Genomic DNA, 22,109 nt, shown 5'->3' on the forward strand with positions numbered 1-22,109 from the left:
ATCGTCTCTGAGTTGTCCTTGTGACTCGTGGAGGATCGCTTTGCTTTATGACTGCGCTCTTCCTTGGGAGGGGGTTCATATCAACCCCCACCCTCACCGTGTGATACATCCAGCGTCGTATAATCTAGTTTGACGTAACGCAGGTGTCACGTGCATTTACAGTGGAAGGCTGAAGGTGACACGTTCCCGTGAACCACACAACAAACCTGTAAATCACAAGCACACGCGTCGACACACAGCCGGTCACATTCAGCACACCGGCTTTAACACACTCCTCATGTGATGCAGCTCTGACCTTACACTCTGCATCTCTGACACCCTGGGGCGGCTGTCATGAGAGGATGTGCCACACAGATGCATGCATGATGGGGTTCGGTCAGGAGGACTGATCAGGCTGCTGCCCAGCCAGAGCCAGAGAACTGACGGTCTGTATGCAACGTGCTGCAAATGCACAGAACCGTGAGGTGGAACACACGTCAGACATTTTGACATGACCAAAGACTGACAGGCTTTGGCAGTATTGCATAATGTCATCCCAGACCACTTTAACATTAATATTTGTCCAATAATGTTGCAGTGGTGACAAATAAATCTCCCTGGATAGTGCAGAACTACAACTTGTCAGTTCTTATTCAATTCAACTCAAAAATACTTTATTAATCCCAGAGGGAAATTGATTGCTGTAGTAGCTCAGAATAATAATAATCAAGTCATCAAAGAGTTGTTGTATATTACAATGGCTGTTGGCAGGAAGGATCTCCAGTAGCGGTCAGTGTTGCAGCCAAACTGAAGAAGCCTCTGACTGAAGACACTCTTCTGTTGTCGGACAGTCTTGTGAAGAGAATGCTCAGGGTTGTCCATCATTTTCTTGATTCTCTGGAGAATCCTTCTTTGCATTATCTCCTCCAGTGGTTCCACAGTCGTCCCCAGAACAGAACCAGCCTTTCTTATTAGGCCGTTGAGCCTTTTCAGGTCCCTGCTTCTGATGCTGACCAGCACCTGATTTATCATTGCCCCATTATGATCGATGGAAGAGATGGTTTGAATTTCCTCTTTCTCTGTCTCCGTTTTGCTCCCGCTCTGCACCCACGCTTCTTGCGTTTTAGCTGATTTGGATTTGTGACTTCAGTTGAGGTATTATTTCAGCCTTTCTAATGTTAATCAGCTGCTCCCGATTGTAAACCAGCTTGTTGCCATGGTTACGCATCATAACAAATGCTCAAAAAGGGAAAAAAGGGAAAAAATTGCAGTAAAAATCCTCCAAGCTTCACAGCACCAGAAACAGAAAAGTAAAATGTCAAAAAAAAACTGTTTTTCTTGAGAAACTAGAAGAAAAAATGTCCAAAAAAAGGCAAAACTTACATATAGTCAACTGAGCTATTCCAACATGCAGCCACCCAGAGCAGCGCGGTTCCGAAGACACATTATAAGTATCTGACACACACTTTCATTTGACTTTCACATGAATTCATTACTTTGTAAAGTCAGGTCAAGAGTTGGGTTTCTATACAACAGCAGGTCGCCCTTTACTCGTTCTGCAAAGCAAACTGCGGTCAAAATGACAATCCTTCCCTCTTAGATTATGTGACATCATTTATAGGGCTGCTTCGTAAACTCGACGTGGTTTATACTCATTAACAATATCCAATCCGTTGGGAAATTTTTGACAAAGGGACATTTTGTTCAGAATTAATTTAAAATGACATTATTTTCTATCATCAAAACCTCAAACAGTGATTTTATTGAGGAACCCAGCTAAGGCGCTTCTCTAAATGTTATTAGGAAATAAAAGAGTAGAATTCGGAAGCAAGAGAAGACAAACATGGCCGAACGAGGAAGAGTGTGTGTTCATGCTTTTATCGTATGTGTGTGAATGACTGTTAAAGATGGAGAAAATGCTGGCTGCTGTTGCCGGGGCAACCCTCTCCTTGCTTTTCTCCTCTTTAACCCCTTCTCCTCAGCTTTTGCTCGTCCCCGTCTGTGTTTTACAGAAGCGGCGATCTCACACTTGTTGATGTTCTGTCACTCCATCTGCACATCTCTCTCTCTCTCTCTCTCTCTCTCTCTCTCTCTCGTGATTTTTATCTTGAGAGGCGCTATAGAAATGATATTTTCTTCTTCTTCTCTCTCTCCCAGTGCTGAAAAACCCTTATAGGTGGATTTTGCAGTCCTATCTTCATCTTAATTAATCCTCCTCGTCATGCTGGAGGCACACGTGTGCTTGCTAACTGTGAATAACTCAGAGGATCGCAACAATTCATCAGGAAGTCATTGTTTCACCTCAGATTCTGGTGATTCAAAACTTTACGACACAAAGAGACTCCGTCACTGCTTGTGCGGATGTAAGCAGTTAGCTAACCTGAAGTAATGCAGCAAGACTATTTCAATTGTGTTCAGTTTTTTAAAAGTAGTTGAAAATGAATTCTTACTCGACACTGAACAAGTGAAGAGTGCTGCATAAGGCTTTAGCACGGTGGAGTTTTATGAGTTTGCTCTGCTTAGAAACATTTTCCTGTTAGTCGCTCCTAGATCAGAATCATACACACCTTCAAATGTGTGTCTTCAGTTGTTAGATTTTATTACTTAATGGGAAAATGTTTAATGTTGACTTTACAGAACAAGTTTACTTTTTCAATACATTTACAGTGATCATTAGTCCAAATCAAAGCCTTTGTGAGTCGATCTTTGTGAGGAAATAAAGCTCTGGTGCTCCTGTTTCAGGAACTAGAAGTGAGCCAGAGGAGAGGTGAGGAGAACACAGCAGGTTTTGGACTCCTGTATCCTGATATTCAGAACACTTGCCTCTGATTGGCTGACAGCAACACAAGCTTGGAGGAGCTCTGCCATGTTGTGGAGTTGCTAATGCTAATGGTTAGCTGAGACGCTCTCTGATCTCTCAACCTTCCCTGCCACGAGCCAAGATGGGTGGCCCCAATGAATGCTAATTTGACAATGGTAAACTGTAACTGGCCTGTATTTGATATAGCGCATTCTAGAGTCCTGGAACCCCCCAAGGCGCTTAACAACATAATCAGTCATTCACATATTCACACACTGGTGGGGATGAGCTACGATGTAGCCACAGCTGCTTTGGGGCGTACTGACAGAGGTGAGGCTGCCGAGCACTGGCGCCACCGGTCCCTCCGACCACCACCAGCAGGAAACGTGGGTTAAGTGTCTTGCCCAAGGACACAACGACAGCGACAGACTGAGCGGGGCTCGAACCTGCAACCTTCCGATTACGGGGCGAGCGCTTAACTCTTGTGCCACCGTCACCCCTGTGTGCCCAATGTGCCGTGGATCTGACTGGCTTCTCTAATCTAAACGTTTCCCCGTTTATTATTGGGTAGGAGACTATTTTCACGTTCAGCCTGCATGTGAAACTCAGTGTGACCTTACCTGTCAAGTTTTGGGTTTGAAAATGACGACGAGGGTGTGAAGAAAGGGTAAAATACAGAGAAAGGTTAGGGGTGACACTCCAAATTGGTCCCTGTGGTAACTCTGGAGTTTAGCTTGTAGCAGTGCATTGCTCTTTCAATTAAAAGAAAAAAAGGTCTATGCATCAAACACATTTACCTTCAATTTGATAAACACTAACATTAAAAAATATATATTTTGGTTAATTTGCCTGTTGCTGTTTCAACAAAAGCATCCTCAAGATGCATCGAGACTTCGACTTTTTCTTTTAGAAATGTGAGCTTCAGTGACTACATTTATATAGTGATGTAATGTATTTCTTGGCTGTTAAATGTAGTTTTTTTTACTTATGTAAGATTATTAATTTACATTTAATTCAGGACCACAAGATTTTAAAACTTCATGTCCAGTATGAAATCCATCTTGCGGACACTGGGTTATTTAATCAGAAGATTGGATCTTTTTATTGCAGAGAATTTAGATGACACTTTGTATTAACTGAGAGACAAGAGAAGAGAGACCTTCAAACGTTTAAGATGGTTTATTACTAAATAATTTTAAACAATTTGAACAATACTAACTCTCTAATGATGGATGTTCTGTTTGAATGAGGTGTGAGATGGTTGGTGTGTGTTATTCAGAACTCTCGTATCCGGAGAAACAAAGTCTGAGTGGGAGAAGATGATTTGTGCCTAAATTATCAGAGTTTGAGACTCGTAGTCATAAACATATGAGACGCCATTTTGTCGCATCCACATACTCTCAGTGAGACCTCCACGATGGATCCAGAATGCCAGGTCCTCGGACCTTCCTTCCGGTACTGGAGCCAATGGTGCAGCGTCACAGCACGACAAACCAGTCCTTGGATTGTCTCCAGGTAAAAAGCGACAGGTGGTTCACAGCGTCAAAAGGGGACCCTCCTTGGGTCAGCGAGTTCAGCTTTTATTCTGAAAGGAACCGTTGCTTGGTTCACAAAACAACAGATTTTCCCAGCTTGACGGTTCTCAGCTTAAAAAGAGAAGTACAGAATGGCCGGTCCAATACTTCACTTAGCATGCGGTGAACTTCATGGGATCGTGAGAACTGAACTTAAGATGGTGTTGGGACTGTTTTATTAATCTGGATGTTTTTGATTCTGGACGAATCAAAGCTGGCAGATTTATAAACACCACAGAGACTCTGCCACGCTTCAGACTAGGAAGGCTCTGATTGGCTCAGCAACAGCAATGTGTCATGTGATTATTTACCTTAGTGTATCAGTGTGTCTAGTGACTAGAATAAGTAATTTACTTGTTAAAACATATTAATCATAATATTGTGATTTCACAGACCGGTCACATTGTATTATTGACTAACAGTTGTTTTGATTAGCTTTATTGAAAATAGAGTTCTTTGATTTGATAAAAGAAAAGAGTCTCTTCATCTTCTGTCTTCATTGCTGGAACGTAAACAGTTTAGAAGCAAATGCATGACCTTGAGGCTGTTTCATGCACTCTGGCGCTGTGTCAAAAGGAACTGTGGATAGAGGATAAATAAGCTTGGAGGAATAGCTCCTTCATCACGTTACACTTTTAAGTAATTTATTAGAAAGAAAGAAAGAAAGAAAGAAAGAAAGAAAGAAAGAAAGAAAGAAAGAAAGAAAGGTGACGGGTCACATGCGGAGATGAATTTCACAGATGTGTGATGACTAATGGGAATTTAACTTTAAAAATCTCAAGTTCAGAATGGGACTCACCTTAGCAACGTTCCTGAGATGGAAGACGGAAGAGCAAACAAGAGAACTGACATGAGGATCCAGGGTGAGAGCTGGGTCAAAGGTATGTGGGTGTTTTGATTAAACTTATTTTCTGATTTTGCTCACTTGTGGCTGAAGTTTTGGGTCCTGGGTGTAAATCTATGCAGTAAGCTTTAGTAAAGTGAGACAGCAGTTAGAGAGAATGTTTACACATCCAAAGAGACCACAGCTGTAATGACTGTGTTAAATTAAACTGTTGGGAGATGGACTTAAAATAATCCATCCTTTCCGCGTCACGTGAGTCATGTCAATCTGCTAATTAAGGCTAATGGACTCATAAGGTGCTTGTTAAATTTCCTTTTCAGTGTGTAACTAAAGGTGATGAGAGGACATTACTGCTCAATCATCAGACTATTTGGTTCTGTCAGTGATGGTTTTACCATTAGGTATAGGTCGGCAGCTGCCTGGGGCCCCCTAGCCCTGACCGCCGGCACCCCTCTGTTAATGCCACAATGGGCCATTCCTTTAAGACGCCGATGCACAAACAGGAAGTGATTGGTAGTCATTCCACTCCAATCCAGTTGGTGGCAGTAATGCACCAAGTTGTTGTTTGCCAAGTGCTATACGAGCACAAATAAGAAGAAGAAGAAGAGAGGCGGGAGCGTTCGTAACAAATTCGAAGCGATAGTCAAAACATTAAGCATGAAATGGAGTTGTCCTAGTGGCTCCAATAAGAGAAAGAAGCAGCTCGCTTCAAAAAAGATTTTATCTTCACTTCCGAAAGAGACGTCGTTTTTCAACGTAAACATCAAAAAGAAGCAGAAAGGAAAGACAATGGAAAATGTTTAAAGTGAGGAAAACATAAACCAAAATAGAAAATAGAAAAAAAAGAAGGCAAAGCACAGGAGCACTGACAGGAAGAAGAAAACAGAGCAAATGTTGAAGGCACTCAAAGGGAGAGAAAGACAGGAAAAAGAGGAGGACAAATAAAAAGTGAAAATAACTCGTGTCAGAAGAGGGGAGAGTTTCGCAAATCCCGTTAACTCATTCGCTGCCAGCGTTTTTCACCGTTTTTACTGTTTTTTAAGAGTCACAGAACGTTGCGCGCTAGGATGATGTCGACGCCAAAACAACCAAAACAAAGCGGAGACTCACCTCGTACATCAGGAAGAATCTGCGCGTTTCGAGCGTTATCCGTTCTTTCGTAATCCGTTGTTGAATTGTGATCGGCAGAAGCTTTTCCGGTTCGAGCCTCACTTTTTCTACACCAGCTGCCCAAAACGATCTCCTAACACATGGATGTTCTGCTTCCTGATCACGTGACGTGTGACGTACGCAGATGAAGATCGGCTTTAGAGCTGAGATGTTTGTTCTCACGGTGCGGGGGCTCGTCCGACACCCATACAGTAAAAAAATGCAAATGACGACTTTAGTCATCATTGGCAGTGAACGAGTTAAAGGTAAGATTGTGGAAAATTTAGTGTAAGGGGGCCCCATGTCTGTGTTCACCTTCGGCCCCCAAATAGCTAAATCCGCCAGTGGGTTCAGTGATCTCTTTTATGTCAGTTTTGCCCATCTTGCTTTAAAAAGAGCCTCCAATAAGACCTCTATCTGCTCAAAAATAATTCTTGTGACATCTGAAGCTCATTAAAATGATGGAATCTCCTCTTCTCTTATAAAAACCCAAAGTAAAACAGATTAAAGTGGATTGGATTAAAGACGGATATAATATTATGACTATATTCTTGCATATCCCCACATTTGATATTTTAAATACTTGAACTTTTGAAAGAGGGCTGAAAATGACCATGGACCACCAAACAGCAGCAAATCACAACTGAAAGAAGACAAACTCACAACAGAAAGTGACTTTTCCAGATAAACGCGAATGAACTGCAGAATTTCAGGTGAAATAATTACAACTAGGTTTATAAAAAGAAGGAAGAGCGTCCTCATAAGAAGGAAAGCCTTAATAGGAACTGTTAATGGCTCCTGAAAGTGCACAAACACACAGTTTTGAGGCAGAACACAGATGTTCACAGAGCTAAAGAAAACAGAGCTGTCTGATCAGCAGCCTCCAGACCCGGGGCCTCATTTATCAAGCTTGCTTACGCACAAAACGGGGTCGGAAAACTGTGTAAGCAACTTTCTACGCAAACTTTGGGATTTGTGAAAGAAAACTGCATCGACTAAGGACCTGGCTTACGCACATTATGGACATGGAGAGCACCTGCAGTACTGGTGCTGAGAAGAATAAAATAATGAAATCCTGCAGCATTATCACTTGCACTGCTTCGTTTTCACACAGAACAAGACCGTCCACACACACACACACACACTTCAGATACAAAGGTTCTGGTAAACATCACACACCATTCCATCATGGTGCATCACATTCCATCCACTTATATTCATCCATCACATTTGTCTTATTTATGACTTGTCTTGTTTTTAATTTGTTTAGAAAATAAAATTCTTACTTTTTATAAACTTGACTTTGCCTGAATTAATACGAAGTGTGTTGTGATCACTGAAAAAGCAGAGAATCATAATTCTTCTGATTAAACATTCAAATATCAATCAGGTTGATATCCTATAGTTATAATAATAATAATGCATTGAACTTATATAGCGTTTTTCTAGACACCCAAAGACGCTTTCACACACTCACACTGCTAGTGATGGTAAGCTACTTGTAGCCACAGCCGCCCTGGGGAGGTCTGACAGAGGCGAGGCTGCCATTTGGCGCCGTCGGCCCCTCTGACCACCACTAACACAGGCAAGTTGGGTGAAGTGTCTTGCCCAAGGACACAACAGCAGGATACCCCTGGTGGGAGCTGGGATTCGAACCCATGACGCTACGATCATGAGGCAACCCGCTCTACCACCTGAGCTACTGCCGCCCCGAAGTTATATAGAATATCACATCTTATTGGTCATAAGTGAAGGTAGTATATTAAGCTTAAAAGCAACATATTATCCCTCTCACAACCCCCTTTGAGCCAGACCGACTCAGATTAGACTACTTTGGTCTACATGATGGATATCCACCCCAAAGTGTAATTCAGTCTTTTCCACATTCCCAAGGGTTAGATAAGTGGGACAAAGCATTTTGTAAACAGTCCAGTCGTTCTCCTGTTTGCTTTAGCTTAGCACAAACAATGTAAGTGAATGGTAACAGCTAGCAGATATGACGTAGAATAGAATCAAGACTTGCTTGGCTATAAGAAGTGTCATGAACTCTGGATCACTATAGTTACATCTGCAAATGCTAGAGCACGCTTTGTGGTCGACATCTGTGTGTCAGCCGATGTCGAATGCTACGGGGTCATGCTGACGGGTGCTTGATTGAAATTGCATGGGACTCTGTGGGACGTGGGAGCATGCTTAGCAGAAGAAAAAAGATGTATTGCCTACATTATATCTTAAAGGGTAAGTCTACCACTCTTGTGGATTTCTAAAAAATCATCTATTCATCCTGAAACGAGAAAAGACTGCAGATTGCTGCATTAAAGGCCGAGTTCACTGAGAAACTGTATTTTGATTGTCCATCCATGCATTTTATTCCGCTTATCCAGAGTCGGGTCACGGGGGCAGCAGCTTAACTCGAGAGGCCCAGACTTCCCTCTCCCCAGCCACTTGGGCCAGCTCTTCCGGGGGAATCCCAAGGCGTTCCCTGTCCAGGTGAGAGACATAGTCCCTCCAGCGAGTCCTGGGTCTCTCTTTAGGTCTCGTCCCGGTTGGACGTGCGCGGAAAACCTCTCCAGGGAGGCGTCCAGGAGGAATCCTAATCAGATGCCCGAGCCACCTCAACTGGCTCCTCTCGATGTGGAGGAGCAGCGGGTCTACTCCAAGCTCCTCCCAGATGACCAAGCTTCTCACCCTATCTCTAAGGGAGAGCCCAGCCACTCTGCGAAAAATACTCATTTCGGGCGCTTGTATCCGCAATCTCTACCTTTCGGTCACTACCCAAAACTCGTGACCATAGGTGAGGGTAGGAACGGTAAACCGAGAGCTTTGCTTTCCGGGCCGGCATAGCTCTCTCTTCACCACGACAGACAGGTACAACGCCCGCATCGCTGCAGACGCAGCGCCAATCTGCCTGTCCATCTCGCGCTCCATCTTTCCCTCACTCGTGAATAAGATCTAAAGATACTTAATCTCCTCCACTTGAGGCAGGACCTCATCCCTGTCCCGGAGAAGGCATTCTACCCGTTTTCGAATATTTTGATTGTTATTTTTAAATACAATCAGTCACTCAGAGATTAACCAGCAGGCTAAATGTGAAAATAGTCTTCTACCCCATCTCCTACGTTAGCCACAGATTGAAAATAGACGGAGAAGCACTCGGACTAGAAAAGCCCGACAGATCTACGTCGCATTATCATTCATGGACTCACTCATCTTGGCTTTTGACAGGGAAGGCTGAGACCACCTGCTTTTTGAGAGGGTCTTCTTCTCTGGCAGATACTTTCTGATCGAAATGCTTTAGACGCAGCAAGGGTGGACTCACGTTTTGAATCCAGATTTTCAGTCTTGTTTAATAGGTAACATGGTGTTTTGCAGTCATGATCTGGATAAATAAATACACAAAACTGTGAAACTCTTAATGACAGGTCAGTCATCACCTCCCTGCTGCATGAACGGAGTAGCCTGGGATAACTCTGAGGGGCATCAGGGGAGGCTCTGGGGAGCGCCAGCAGCAGTGCGGGTTGTAGAGGGGACAGCCCAACAAGGGTGCCCCCAAGGGGTGGTCAGGGGTGGCCATGGCCACCCCTAAAAACAGCTGCCCTCACAGGAATAGCCAGTGTTGATAAATCATATTAATGTTCAGTCAAACTATGTAATGATCTTGTTTATTCAAGACATAATTGTAAAACAAAATAAAAATAATACAATTAATGAGTAAAGAAATATGTTTCTGCTGCTAACCAATTAAAAAAAGTTTTTATCTCCATAGTTTTTTGTGAACACAGCATCAGGTGAATTAACCTGAAAAATACCTTTTTAAATTAAATTTGAAATAAAAAATTAAATAACTAAAATGTATTTTTCTGATATGTTTGGGTTTGTAAAATTTAAGTTAAATGTTTTGGATACGTACCGTATTTATTTATTTTTTTTTAAATAAAAATGAATAAAGGAGCAATGCAGTACATCGCCACAGGCTAAACTCTCCCAGAGTTACCACATGGACCAATTTGGTGTGCCACCCCAAAAATTTCTTTGGTCCCATCTGGCCACCCCATCAAAATTTTCTGCAGGCGCCCCTGCAGCCCAAGACCCAACCACTCACCACACAGTCACCATATGGCCTCACTTTCTCCGGCAGCCCTCCTCCTCCTCCAACGGGGTTTCCTGCCAGCCAGGGGAGGAAGAACGCCAGCTTCAGCAGCAAGTAGCTTGCTTGAAAGCATAACAATTCAAGTGCCTCCTAAAAATGCTGGAAGAAATACTCAAATGAAGGGTTTTAGTTTATCCATTAAAGAGTGTGTGGGTGAATCAACAAGACAAACACCAAGTAATGAAAATAAATCAGTGCTTTTACACGTTTATGCAAACAAGAGACTCAGCGGCACAGGTGTGAAATTTATACCTTTTATTATTAATACTCAACACGTCATTTTGTTCATCATGTACAAAGAGAAAGAATAGTCTTATTTCAGCACTTATAATGGTAGATATCGACATTATCCTTATTAGAATAACCTTAAAGATTTTTTAAATTATTTTTTGCAATTTTGTCATGACATGGTTAAATTTGTTACTGAGATTACTTGAGCTCATTTTGATAGAAAAAGAAGGTGAAGGTAAATATTTCCCCCTGTGTTCAGTATATACACAACCTGTACAGTTATTAGTTTTTTTTTCTGTTCGTATGGTGTAAAAAGTTTGGCATTATTTTTAAAGAAAAAGGGCCACGAGAAGAGAAAAAACAATGGCCAAGAATAATATTCTGTATATGATTATGTATACAAGTGATATTAGTTCTATCTTACATTTTTGTCACCCACAGGTCATTTTATCAGATTGTGTAGCTTCAGAGAAAATTTGTCAAACTTGTGAAATACATTTAGTAGCAACCCCTTATGTTACAGCAGTCGGTTCTTACGAGTGACGAGGATGGAAAACAGCCAAATGAACAAACAAAACTGTACACTGTTTCATAGAAAATTGAGTTTGCATCAATATGAAGCATTATCAGTAGATAAAACACACACAAAGACGTAGCTCTGTAAGAAAAAGGGACAGGGACAGTGAAAGGACGGTTTAAAAATATTTTCTGCCACTTTTAATGTGTGTTTCTGTGTAAAAGTTATAAATTATTACTATAGAACTCATTTTAGATAGCTTCCTGAACAGCTTCTGCTCAGAGAAATAGCTTTTACATCCATCAGGAGAACCAATGAGTTAACAAATAATTTGAACAAAGCCACGAACAAAATTTGTTAACGTTGTCTTAAAACTTCTTCAAGGTTAGAAATTTCACAGAGGTTCATAAAGATAAAGACCTCATCTCAAAATCTAATAATAATAATGTCTATTCTATTTGTTCAAAGTATTTTATAGCTGGTGGGTTGTTGGTTTAGCTCGGTTAAATGTGCAGCCAATGACTAGACATAAGATATGGCCAAGTTTCTGTAAAAGTTCAATGAGAGCTTTTGACAGCTACAACTACAATGATAAAATCTTCACTTTAGGTCAGTCTGATTTATGAGAAGTTGTCATTTCAGCCACAAAATGCTGACTTTAGCAGCTATCAACAGGAAGAAACCAAAACTCCAGTTTGACTTAAATGACTAGACTCAGCCTTCTTCTGTCCCATTCACCACAGACAGCAAATACGCAGACGTGACGTGGACCGGCGATGCCAATCACAGCTAGCATAGCAGCGGGCCACCATCTTGGATGGGTCTCCATTCACCCCCAGTGCATTTATGTCTGCTGAGGAAGGTCTTTGTCCAACAAAAAATGCATTTTATCAAGCTTTTTATTTTATTTTATCAAGCTTTTTCAAGCATTTTCACAAAATCATACATGTGGCATGATAGTTAAAATATAACTATAATAAAAGAAAATAAATTAAAATTTAAATGGTGGGCTAGAAAAGTCAATAATAATCCCACGTGATCCGTTTTCAAAAGTTGTTGCAACCGTAGGCCACACAAAAACTTGGGCTCAGTTGCTAACTCTGCTTTAGCTAGTGAGGGACCCATTCAATATGGCGGCGAAGCTGTTACGCTCTCCATTGCTCAATGGCATGTCTACGTAATCATGTCTATGCCATTTACAGTCACTGCCATGTTGTATTATTGGGTTTGAGCACGACTGACCCACATATTATCATGGTAGGTTTTTAAGCATCAGATAACTATTCACAACTAAATATGTGACAAAAAATATCTGTACATTCAGCACGGTAAGACCTATACAAGTAAAGAAGATGTAACAATATTTTTATAGTTAAGTCAGGGCAAAGTCTCATTGGTCTACACAGAGTGGGCAGGGATGAAAACGTGTATGGCAACCAGCCACTAGGGGGCGTTTTGTTTCTAGATCTATTGTGACTGAGCTGGACTGAACCAACTCAGTGGTGGGCTAATGTGTTCATACGACATTTTAATTAGCAATTAAAAAAGTGAATTTTGAATTCATTAAAACTGTATGAACTTCAGTCATCTCCAGTTGGTAGTAATTATAAATAGCTTACTCAGAAACACATTTGAAAATACCTCCCCTCCTCACACACACACACACACACACACACACACACACACACACACACACACACACACACACACACACACACACACACACACACACAAAATCACATCAGAGAGGTGATATCACAGTTCAGATCTTCCTGTCCACAAGGTCAAAGCTCATGTCCATCAAGCAAGACAAGAAACATCTAAGCTTCTACGCTTTTATCTCAAAGGGAAAAAAAATATTAAAACAAGCCAGCGTGACCCCCGGTGCCATGGTGTTGTTTAGGTAATATTGCTAAGAGAAAATTAGAATAAAACCTTCTCAATCGTGATGTTTTTGCTCCGTTAGCGCGTTCAGGCCATCAAAAAAGGGACACAGTGTTTGTGAGCAGTGGCTTGTCCAGAGGGGGCACTGGGGTGCCACTCTCAGATGTGGAGAGGAGAAAATACATAGGTGTATATATTTTTACATATTTTATTATCAGTGTGCCAATTGTACTTAGTACTGTTCCTACATGCAATCTGAAATCTTTACACAACATTCCCATCATTTGACACATTCAGCAGTGATTTTCCCCCAATTTAACCATCAAAGAGCCGTAGAAGTTCAATTAAATTCCCAAATTGAATGGTTGCTAGGGAGCCAATCAGCGTGGCTGAATTGAATGGTGTTGGGGCACTGGAAATTTCACCCCTGCTGGTGCAAAAAGGGAAATGTGATGCACACTGACTGTTCTTTGTACTGGTAGTTTGGTGCAGTTGCATGCACAGGGTCTGGAAGCTGCTCTACGTTGGGATAAAGTCATGACTGTGCTGAAATAAAAAAACAAAAAAAAATTATCACAGTCATATATTTGCACCGTAGGAGTGTATTTTGTGGAGGTTTGTGTTGAAAAAAAGACTTTCTGATTAAGATTCTCTCTGGTTAACAAAGGAAGCCAACCGCTCACTAGTTACGGTTCTTAAAACGGTTCGTCTTTCTGTCCTGACCAGACCTGTGTGGATTGTCAACAAGTTGGAACTTCCACAGTCATGCTGTTATTTATTATTATGGAATTGTTGTCGTTTTCTGACCATTATTCGAACGCCGCATGAACAAATGTGTTGCGGCATTTGGCTTCAAGGGGACTAAAGGCTCATGATGAGTCTGGCTGAATCTGCTTCATGGCCAAACCTGAGCATGAACGCCGCAGAACAGCTGCAGGCATGAAGACCTGAAGCTACCAGGATTTAACAGTGCCAGGTGCACCTCTGCTTCACAGCTCCAGCTAGTCCTCCGATGACCAAAAACACAGGAACAGGAAGTGAAATATAACACACCAAGAGTATAATATGAACTTCACCTGTTTGTTATGGTTGTTTATTGCAAATATGTTGAATTAATTAGTAAATAAATTAAAGTTTATGTACACTGATGTATTTTCCATGTTTCTATCAAAGCAGTTCAGGAGCGAAAAATGAGCGGGTGACGGCGGGGGAGGGGGGATGACAGAAACTTATTGGAATTAGTACCGAGCAAAATCTAAGGGTCATGAAAGGATTTCAGACTGCATATGTGCACAAAAAATAATAAAAAGATATTTTCTGTCTTGCACAGACACATACAGAGCTGAAAAACAAAAATAAACCAGAATCCAAAGCATTTTGTCAGCGGTCAAATCACAGTTTAACAACACAGTTCAATGAAAGCAACAACAGTTTGTTTCTGCAGCAGAAATCTGCTTTAAAATGAGAGAACAAATGTTTCGTCTTCTAATAAGGGGTTGCACAAATGCATTTCAGCCTCAGTGAGAGGAAACTACGGTTCTCCACCATGTTTGTGCTGAAATCCTCAGCAGCTGGCACACCGAGAAACGTCCGGTGTTTCTGAGCGTGTACCTTCCTTTTACCACAGTGATGTCTATCCCAGATGTAGAGAGGAGCAGGATAGGCCGGGCCGACGATGGCTCTAAATTCTGTGTGCAATTACCGTTTGGAGCCCAAATCCCAAAAAATACGGGCAACACGAAAACACAAGAACGGCTGCTTGAAATAAAAATGAAGGACCACAACATACTGCCTCTATATGCAAATACCACCTCTGTATACATGTAATATTGTATCACATATGTGTAGATAATCAAATCTATCTCAGAAAAGCATGGAGATGTAGCTTACCTTAAAAAGAGAGGATCTAACACAATCCCAGAGGAAACTTAACCAAAGCTCCTAAAACTAAAACGTCCCTGATTAATCACCAAACGTCTACACCTACGGTAATTTTCCCTTAATTTCCAACAATTTATCGAAATTAAGGGGAAAAAAGCAGAATTCTTAACATAATCTGTATATACTGATTGGTAAAACTATTATAATTAAGTAAACATGGATTTAAAGAAAACAAAGTTCAATTATATCACTTTGATTAGTAATAGTTGTCTTAACTATAGTTTGCATATTTTTGTGTTTTTTGTTTTACGAGTTTTTATCATAATTTTGTTTATTTCTTAAATTGTTGTAAAACATATTGAAAGTTACATCCTTGTCTGTCTGTTTACTGTACAGTGAAAAGTTTTTTGTTGTTTAAATAGATTATTTACAAGATAAAAGACTGAAACATATTTAATGGTGACACGGATTGATGCCCACGCTAAAGTCTTTCCAGACTCATTTTCCTAATCGGAGCCTCCTTATGAAAACTCCTTGTTCTCAATGTTTCACCTGAACTTTCAATGTGTTTTTGTATAAAAAAATTCCAGAGATCCCAAGTTATTTATTAGGATTGTGATGGGTGTGTGTGTGTGTGTGTAGGAAAGAGAAAAAAGAGAGAGAGGGTGAATCAGATTTAAGGCTAACTCGATCAGTCTTTGTATTTATGGAGCTCAGAACAGGCTGCTTATTTCACGAACAATTAGAGAAAAATAAACAGATTTTTAAAAATTAATGAGCTTCTGCCCACAAACACAACATAATTCAGCATCTCACTGGCCGCAACTGTTGGTGACAAACGGTTTTCAAAATGCCTCCAAATGTTTGTTTTGGATTTGGGATTTTCCATTAGTCGGCCATGATTGGTTTGGCGCCGCTCTGCTCCTGATTTCTATTGTTGATCCACTATTCTTGGTTTCATTTGACTGTTTTTTCCAAAGAATGAAGCCTAAGTCACGCACATTTACTTCTGCACCACGGGTCCCCGGAAGAACGGATAAATGAATGCAAGTCAATGGGGCTAAAAACGCTATTTTCCAATCTTATTTGTTACGTGCCATGGATTTCACATATGATGTCCATGAATTTTAAAGATGCATTTTGATGCCAAGCACACACTTATTTTCAAATGGGAGCAAAAGTTATTTTAGGTTTTGTGTGAAAAATACGTCCAGGTCTACAAATGCGCATCACCAAATCGACGGCATCGAACCAGAAACAAAGAAAAGCAGAGGAAAAATGGCAGAAAGGTTAGGCTACCAATAGGAAGCCCAAGTCACTTCCACATCATGGTCTTTTGGTAAGAAGCAGCTACTTTGGGGAGAGAAGATTATGTGGTGACGTCACGAATGCGACATACCAATTTCTAGTTTGTCGTCATGCTAATTACGAACATTTACAAGCTAATAAATCTCAAAGTACTTGACTGGCGTGGTCGAAACACCCATCATTACTTTTCATTTAAATAGCAGTACAACATGTGTGTGATCCAGGGCGAAAGGCTGGACTGCACGGTGGCGCAGTGGTTAGCACTGTTGCCTCGCAGCACGAGGGTCGCAGGTTCGAAACCCGGCTGCAGCCTTTCTGCGTGGAGTTGCGTGTTCTCCCCATGCATGCGTGGGTTTCTTCCGGGCACTCCAGTTTCCCCCACAGATCACAACATGCCCTATAGGTTATAAATTGTAAGTCGCTTTGGATAAAAGCGTCTGCTAAATGTTAAACATAAACATAAGGCAAAGCGGATTGGAAAACAGCGTTTTTAGCCCTGCTAACTTGCATTCATTTTTTCGTTCTTCAGGGGACCCATGGTGCGGAAGTGACTTGGACTCTCTATAGAACTGAAGGTACTGGAGGTGGGCTTTAGGAGACCAACAACCAATGAGAATGTGTGCACCATGTTCAAAATCTATTTGACACTTTCACACTCAGTTTAAATAAAGCTACAATGGTTAATCTGCAAAACAAGCTAGCATAATATTTTAAGCCTTTTAACAACATTTTAACATTCTGTGACGATATAAAAATAAAAACGAAAAAAAAAATAGGGGTTTTCTCGCATTTGTCTGCAAACCTACGCCAATAATACGGCTCGATACAAAACCAACAATATGACCATCCGGTTGTCAGTCTCGCCAAACCACTGCACTTTACTCATCACACACACTCTCACACCAGTGGTGTTCAACAGAACTGGTGTGAGAGGTTCTCCGCTCAATAACAGCAGAAAAGGAGAAACAGCCGGCTGCTACCACTTCAGCTTTAGGACAAACTACCAGAGTCCCAAAAAGATAAACACTGATTAAAGTCACGGATAACGAAACTTGTTTGGACCTAGAAAACGGTGACTGGTGTTTATTGCTCTCGTTTACTGTGGCAAAGCGGGTTCCGGTATCAGGTGGATGTGGCTTTCAGTGATAGTCGACAGGAACGGTTAGTGTTCCGTGACCGTGTCTTTGTTTAAAAGCTAGCTTGTTTTTCAGGTTGGCCATTTCAGCTATAAGATGAACGAGTCCTCTTAAATGTGAATACAACGTCAAAAGTATTGCTTGTGTATGTTTCTAATCCAGTCATGTAGTTGAAGCTGCAATCTGGAGTTTTCCCCCTTTTGGGCATTATGTATAATTTTGCTGAAATCTGTAAAAGAGATGCCCACACATCTTTTGTCTTGTGCTAAGCCCTTCCCCCGCCCAGTAGAGTCCCATGCAATTTCATGTTAAGTGTTAGCCAATAGCGTTAGACATGAGAATCAGTTAAACCATTTTTTAAAAAGTGTCATTCTTACAAACTCAATACGATTCCAACTACATATTTTTGCACATTTTACGCCATTTTGTGTCTAATTAGTCGTCAATAGTTGCAGGCCAGTGATAAACTAGTTTTAGTATCGTGTGTTTACATTATGTCGAGGATAAAGATAATTTCCCACACTTTCTAGCAGGTCTTTTCTGTGCTCAGCACTCCTGTACAACAGCCCTTGAACTTGTGACACCAACGACCAAAGATTATTAAACCTTCAGATCACTAATAGAGGCCCTGTCTGTACACGATGATTCATCATCAGCCTGCGGAACAGGAGCAAAGAGGTGATGGGGCGATAAGGCATGTCTACTGAGTGACTGAACCTACAGCGAGTCAAAAGTCCTGTGCAATAAAAGAGGCCTCCTCAGTTAAACCGACTATCTACATCAGAGCGAGTAAAAAAAAAACCCTCTCACAAGGTAGTCACCTGGCCAAGGCCTCGGCTTGTGTTCGGGAGGCCTCCCTGGATCAGCTTCTACTGTCCTTCGCAACGCTTTTCCTGCTTCATAATGTCAAAAAGTAAGTAATGCTTTCATTCCCACACTGAAGAGAGGCTGATATCATGAGTGCTGATGTGTGTTGTTGAAGGAAACAAGGCTTCCATCAGTGTCATCAGTAACAGTGGGACATCCTGAACACGCGTACCCGACGTGTGAAATATTCCTATGAAGATATAAAAGATCTCAAACAGCATCTGGTATTGAAACCATCGGCAGCAGCCAGTGCTTACTGCGGTTTTGGCTCATAAATGATGGGAACCCCGAGCAGTCCATCCTGGCGCTGCTGCTTGTGAACTGGAGGACACTTCCACTGGAGACCACTAAGGCACGTCCTTCCTCTCAGCAGCTTCAGCTTCTGTTGTTCACAGTAACACAAGTTCGGAATGACAAAAAAAAAAAACAACGTTTAAAGTATTGTGCGCGCTTGATTTGTGTTGTCCTGAAACATTAAGGATCTCCCAGCTCCAAAAGTTTCTTTGAGATCCAGTTTTCGTTCGAAAAGAAGCAAAAAGATGAGTGAAAATGGAGTAAACTGTTCCACAGAAAAGAGTCTTTCTGGCTTAACAAGAACAAACTTCCTGCTGCTGAAACTAGCAGACAAGAACACATCTACAGATACTTAGAAAGTAGTCAAATATTTTACCAACAGAATAAAAAAACGAGAAAAACTTGGTGATGTCATACGTGGTAGTACCATAATAATCAGCATATACGTCTTTGTTATTCACGCTATTGTTGTTCTTATACCCTGTTTTTCTATAAGAATATCTTATTATCATTCATGATTGTATTTCTCATAACAAACAGCTTTTTAAGGTGTCAGGGAGGAGGAGGAGGAGGAGGCATGGGCGAGGAGAGATGTCCAAGTTTGGGGAGTGTAGCCATGTCTCCTTCCTGCCGTGACACGGGGGCTGATAGGCAGTTCGCTCTGGTCTTTGTTCCTAGCAGGGAACCCTCGGAATGCCATCCCAGGGCCCCAGTCAAGCCACAAACTCAGATGAGGTGTTGCGTCATCACCGGGTGACTTTAACACACTGGTGGACGAGAGGAGGGGAGTTGGTGGCGTTTGGATTGTTGAGGGAGATGTTTACTGGCTGTGTGTGGACGTAAAAGTAGAGCAGCTTTGGCCATTTTTGAGAGAGGGATAGCATCACAAACCCCCTCAAGATGTCCTGATTTTGACTCGTACTTTCCCGCACTTTTAACCACGACCCTCCAGTCCTTCCCCCCTCGACTTCCTGTCTCACGGTGAACTTGGGCCACTTTGTGTCTACAGTGTTTAAAGAATTAGCCCTGATCTCCCAACGTCTCTATTGCTCTCCTCCTCCTCCCATAGTCATTCACACGTCCGATTCAATGCTGGAAAGTTTTTCGTACACATGACCATTGCTTCCGTTGAAGGGACGTGGGGGGCCGACCCCCAACATGGAGCCGTGATGGTTCATCCCACCCAGGCTGAGCTCTTTTGGGAATCGGGGGGACGCGCTAGTCATCACCCCGGCCGTCACAGACGCTGGCAGATACGATGGCGCACTCATCTGACCCCTGAAGTCACTTCGGCTGTTTGTGGCAACTTGTTGCTGCTGTTGTTGCTTTGTCATATAATACTGTTTGGCTCCATGCATCAGACACTGGTCGTCCCCAAAGGTGGGTATAAAGGGGTTTTGGTTCACCCGGTCCGGGTAAAGAGATTTGGATAAAGAGAATGCTGCCCCACCCACTCCTTCCATCAAAGATCTGTCTCTCATGTCTCTTTCTCCGATGGAGCGGCGGTGGAGGCCTTCGCCCCCTCTGAATAGGCCAAACTGTGAGCCAGGTCCTTTCTGGCTCTCGCCTCCATAAAACAACGGGTCTCTGTCCCTTTCCCTTTCTCGCTCCGAGCCCCCGTGACGCTCAAATATGTGTGCAAAGGGGCTGTTGCCCTCCATGTAGCGTTCTTTCTCCTTCAAGCTTACACTCCTGGGTGGGGGTAGCATTCCTGGCAAACCTGCCCCACTCATCCCTCCACCTCCTCCCAAACCTCCCATCAAACTTCCCATCCCACCCGATTCTTCCTTCTGAAGATCGACGAATGTGTCGTAGGAATGCTGCCGCCTCAGTTGCTTGCCGAATCCTCCGCTTTTCCTCCTCTGCTGGACCTGAGATTGAGACTGAGGGCCTGCGACCATTCCTCCCACTCCTCCTCCTCCTTTCCCTCCCCCCATTTGTTCCAAAGAGTGGTTGTTGTCCTCGCTGATGTCATACAGGTTTCCTGTCTTTTTACAGCCTTCGCAGCGCATGCAAGTTGCAGAGCTGGGTCGACTGTTGCCTCCGGAGGACCCACAGCTCACACCACTAGCATACCCACCATGCATGGACATCTGCTTGCTCCCGCTAGCGTGACAGTTTCTGCATTCCCACTCTCCTCCTGCAAGCCCAGACCCTCCAGCGCTCTTTGAATCAGACTTTTTGGGTTTGATCTTAAGAAAATCATCCACCGGTACGAGGGAAGTGCAGGTTGATACTGCTCCATCTCTATTTCCTGGGCCCTCTGTCAAGTCCACATGCTCCCACTGAGGGACACCCTCTTTGGGACGAAACTGGTCCAAATAGAAGTCCCTCACACTCTCCTTTTCTCTGAAAAGATACGAGTTCCCATTGTTGTTACCTCCTCCACCTCCTCCGCCGCCTCTCTTGCTTCCAGAGGGTAACAGCGGCGGGGAGGCAGAGCGCTGGCTGTGGTAGTGGTGATGGCTGATGTGGTACGGCTTCCTCCTGTAGCCCAGCTCAATCTCGTCCAGCTCCCGTCTGGACTTTGCAGAGGCTGGTCTCTTTTTTAAACTATCGCGGTATTGTTTGCGCTTCTTGGCATTACCCTCCAGGTTCCCGTAAGTTACCGTGTGCGTGGAAATGTCGGAGACGTCTGAACGTACATTCCCATCTTCCTCTCCTCTCCCTCCACAGTAACTGGGCCCAGGGATGTAGGTGGAACTGGAGGCGCCTCCCTTGAAAGAGAACTTTCCGTATAGATCCGGCAAACCTCCTTTAAAGCTCTGGCCTGATGGAGGAGTCTGACCGGACAGGAGGTCAAACTTGCTCATGTTTCTGTGGGTCAGCGCTGAACAGGGCTGGGTGGTAAAGATTGGCGCCACCCCTCCTCCAAGGCTATCGCAGTCAAACATGCCCCCCTCCAAAGAACTAGCACTGCCCAAACTGTGGGGCCTGTTGGGAGGAGGGCCGCTGAGCCCTAGTGTTGAGCCGTGGTGGTGCAGGTAGTGGTCCTGGTACAAATTACTGTCCTTTAGGTGAATGTTACCAAACGTCCTCTCCACCTCACTGATGTAGTCACTAAACATGTTGTCTTCGGGCATGTACGGAGCCTTGCAGTCCGAGTGGCCGGCCAGGCTGCGGCGGTGCTCAGAGATGTCGTAAACAGAAGATTCACGGCGGATGAAGTCCAGAGCACTGTGCGGTGAGCCGTTCACCCCCGACAGGGAGGCCATGTTCTTGGCCGTGCGTAAGAGGCGCATTATGTTGGAATGGGTGTTGTTCATGGTGGCTGATGGTGAGTTCAGCGCAGAGCTGCTCTTCTCCTCAATCTGAACTCCATGAATACAGCTGTAGATCCCCTGTGTGGGAGGAACACAGACACGTTTAATCTCGCACCGTTGTATGCTAACTTGAAGTGTTGCTTTCAGGGGTTTAGGCTTAAAAAATCTACCACTTTAAATACCTTTGTCATTTCATTCATTCAATGTAATTAAATGTGTTTTAGACACTGCC

The 22,109-nt window shown here is 42.9% G+C and overlaps 1 protein-coding gene across 3 annotated transcripts in view; it reads right to left on the bottom strand.

Annotated features, from left to right (window-relative positions):
• Window positions 1-10,736: 10,736 nt before the first annotated feature.
• Window positions 10,737-22,109, bottom strand: part of grin2ba (glutamate receptor, ionotropic, N-methyl D-aspartate 2B, genome duplicate a) — a 229,548-nt gene continuing 218,175 nt past the window's right edge. For all 3 annotated transcript variants that reach the window (XM_070542858.1, XM_070542857.1, XM_015945297.3), the window contains one exon: window positions 10,737-21,955. In XM_070542858.1, coding sequence (XP_070398959.1) covers window positions 19,688-21,955 — 2,268 coding nt within the window. In that variant the 3' untranslated portion in view covers window positions 10,737-19,687. The remainder of the gene's footprint in view (window positions 21,956-22,109) is intronic.

Source organism: Nothobranchius furzeri, chromosome 12 (assembly GCF_043380555.1).
Source record: "Nothobranchius furzeri strain GRZ-AD chromosome 12, NfurGRZ-RIMD1, whole genome shotgun sequence".
NCBI classification, from domain to species: domain Eukaryota; kingdom Metazoa; phylum Chordata; class Actinopteri; order Cyprinodontiformes; family Nothobranchiidae; genus Nothobranchius; species Nothobranchius furzeri.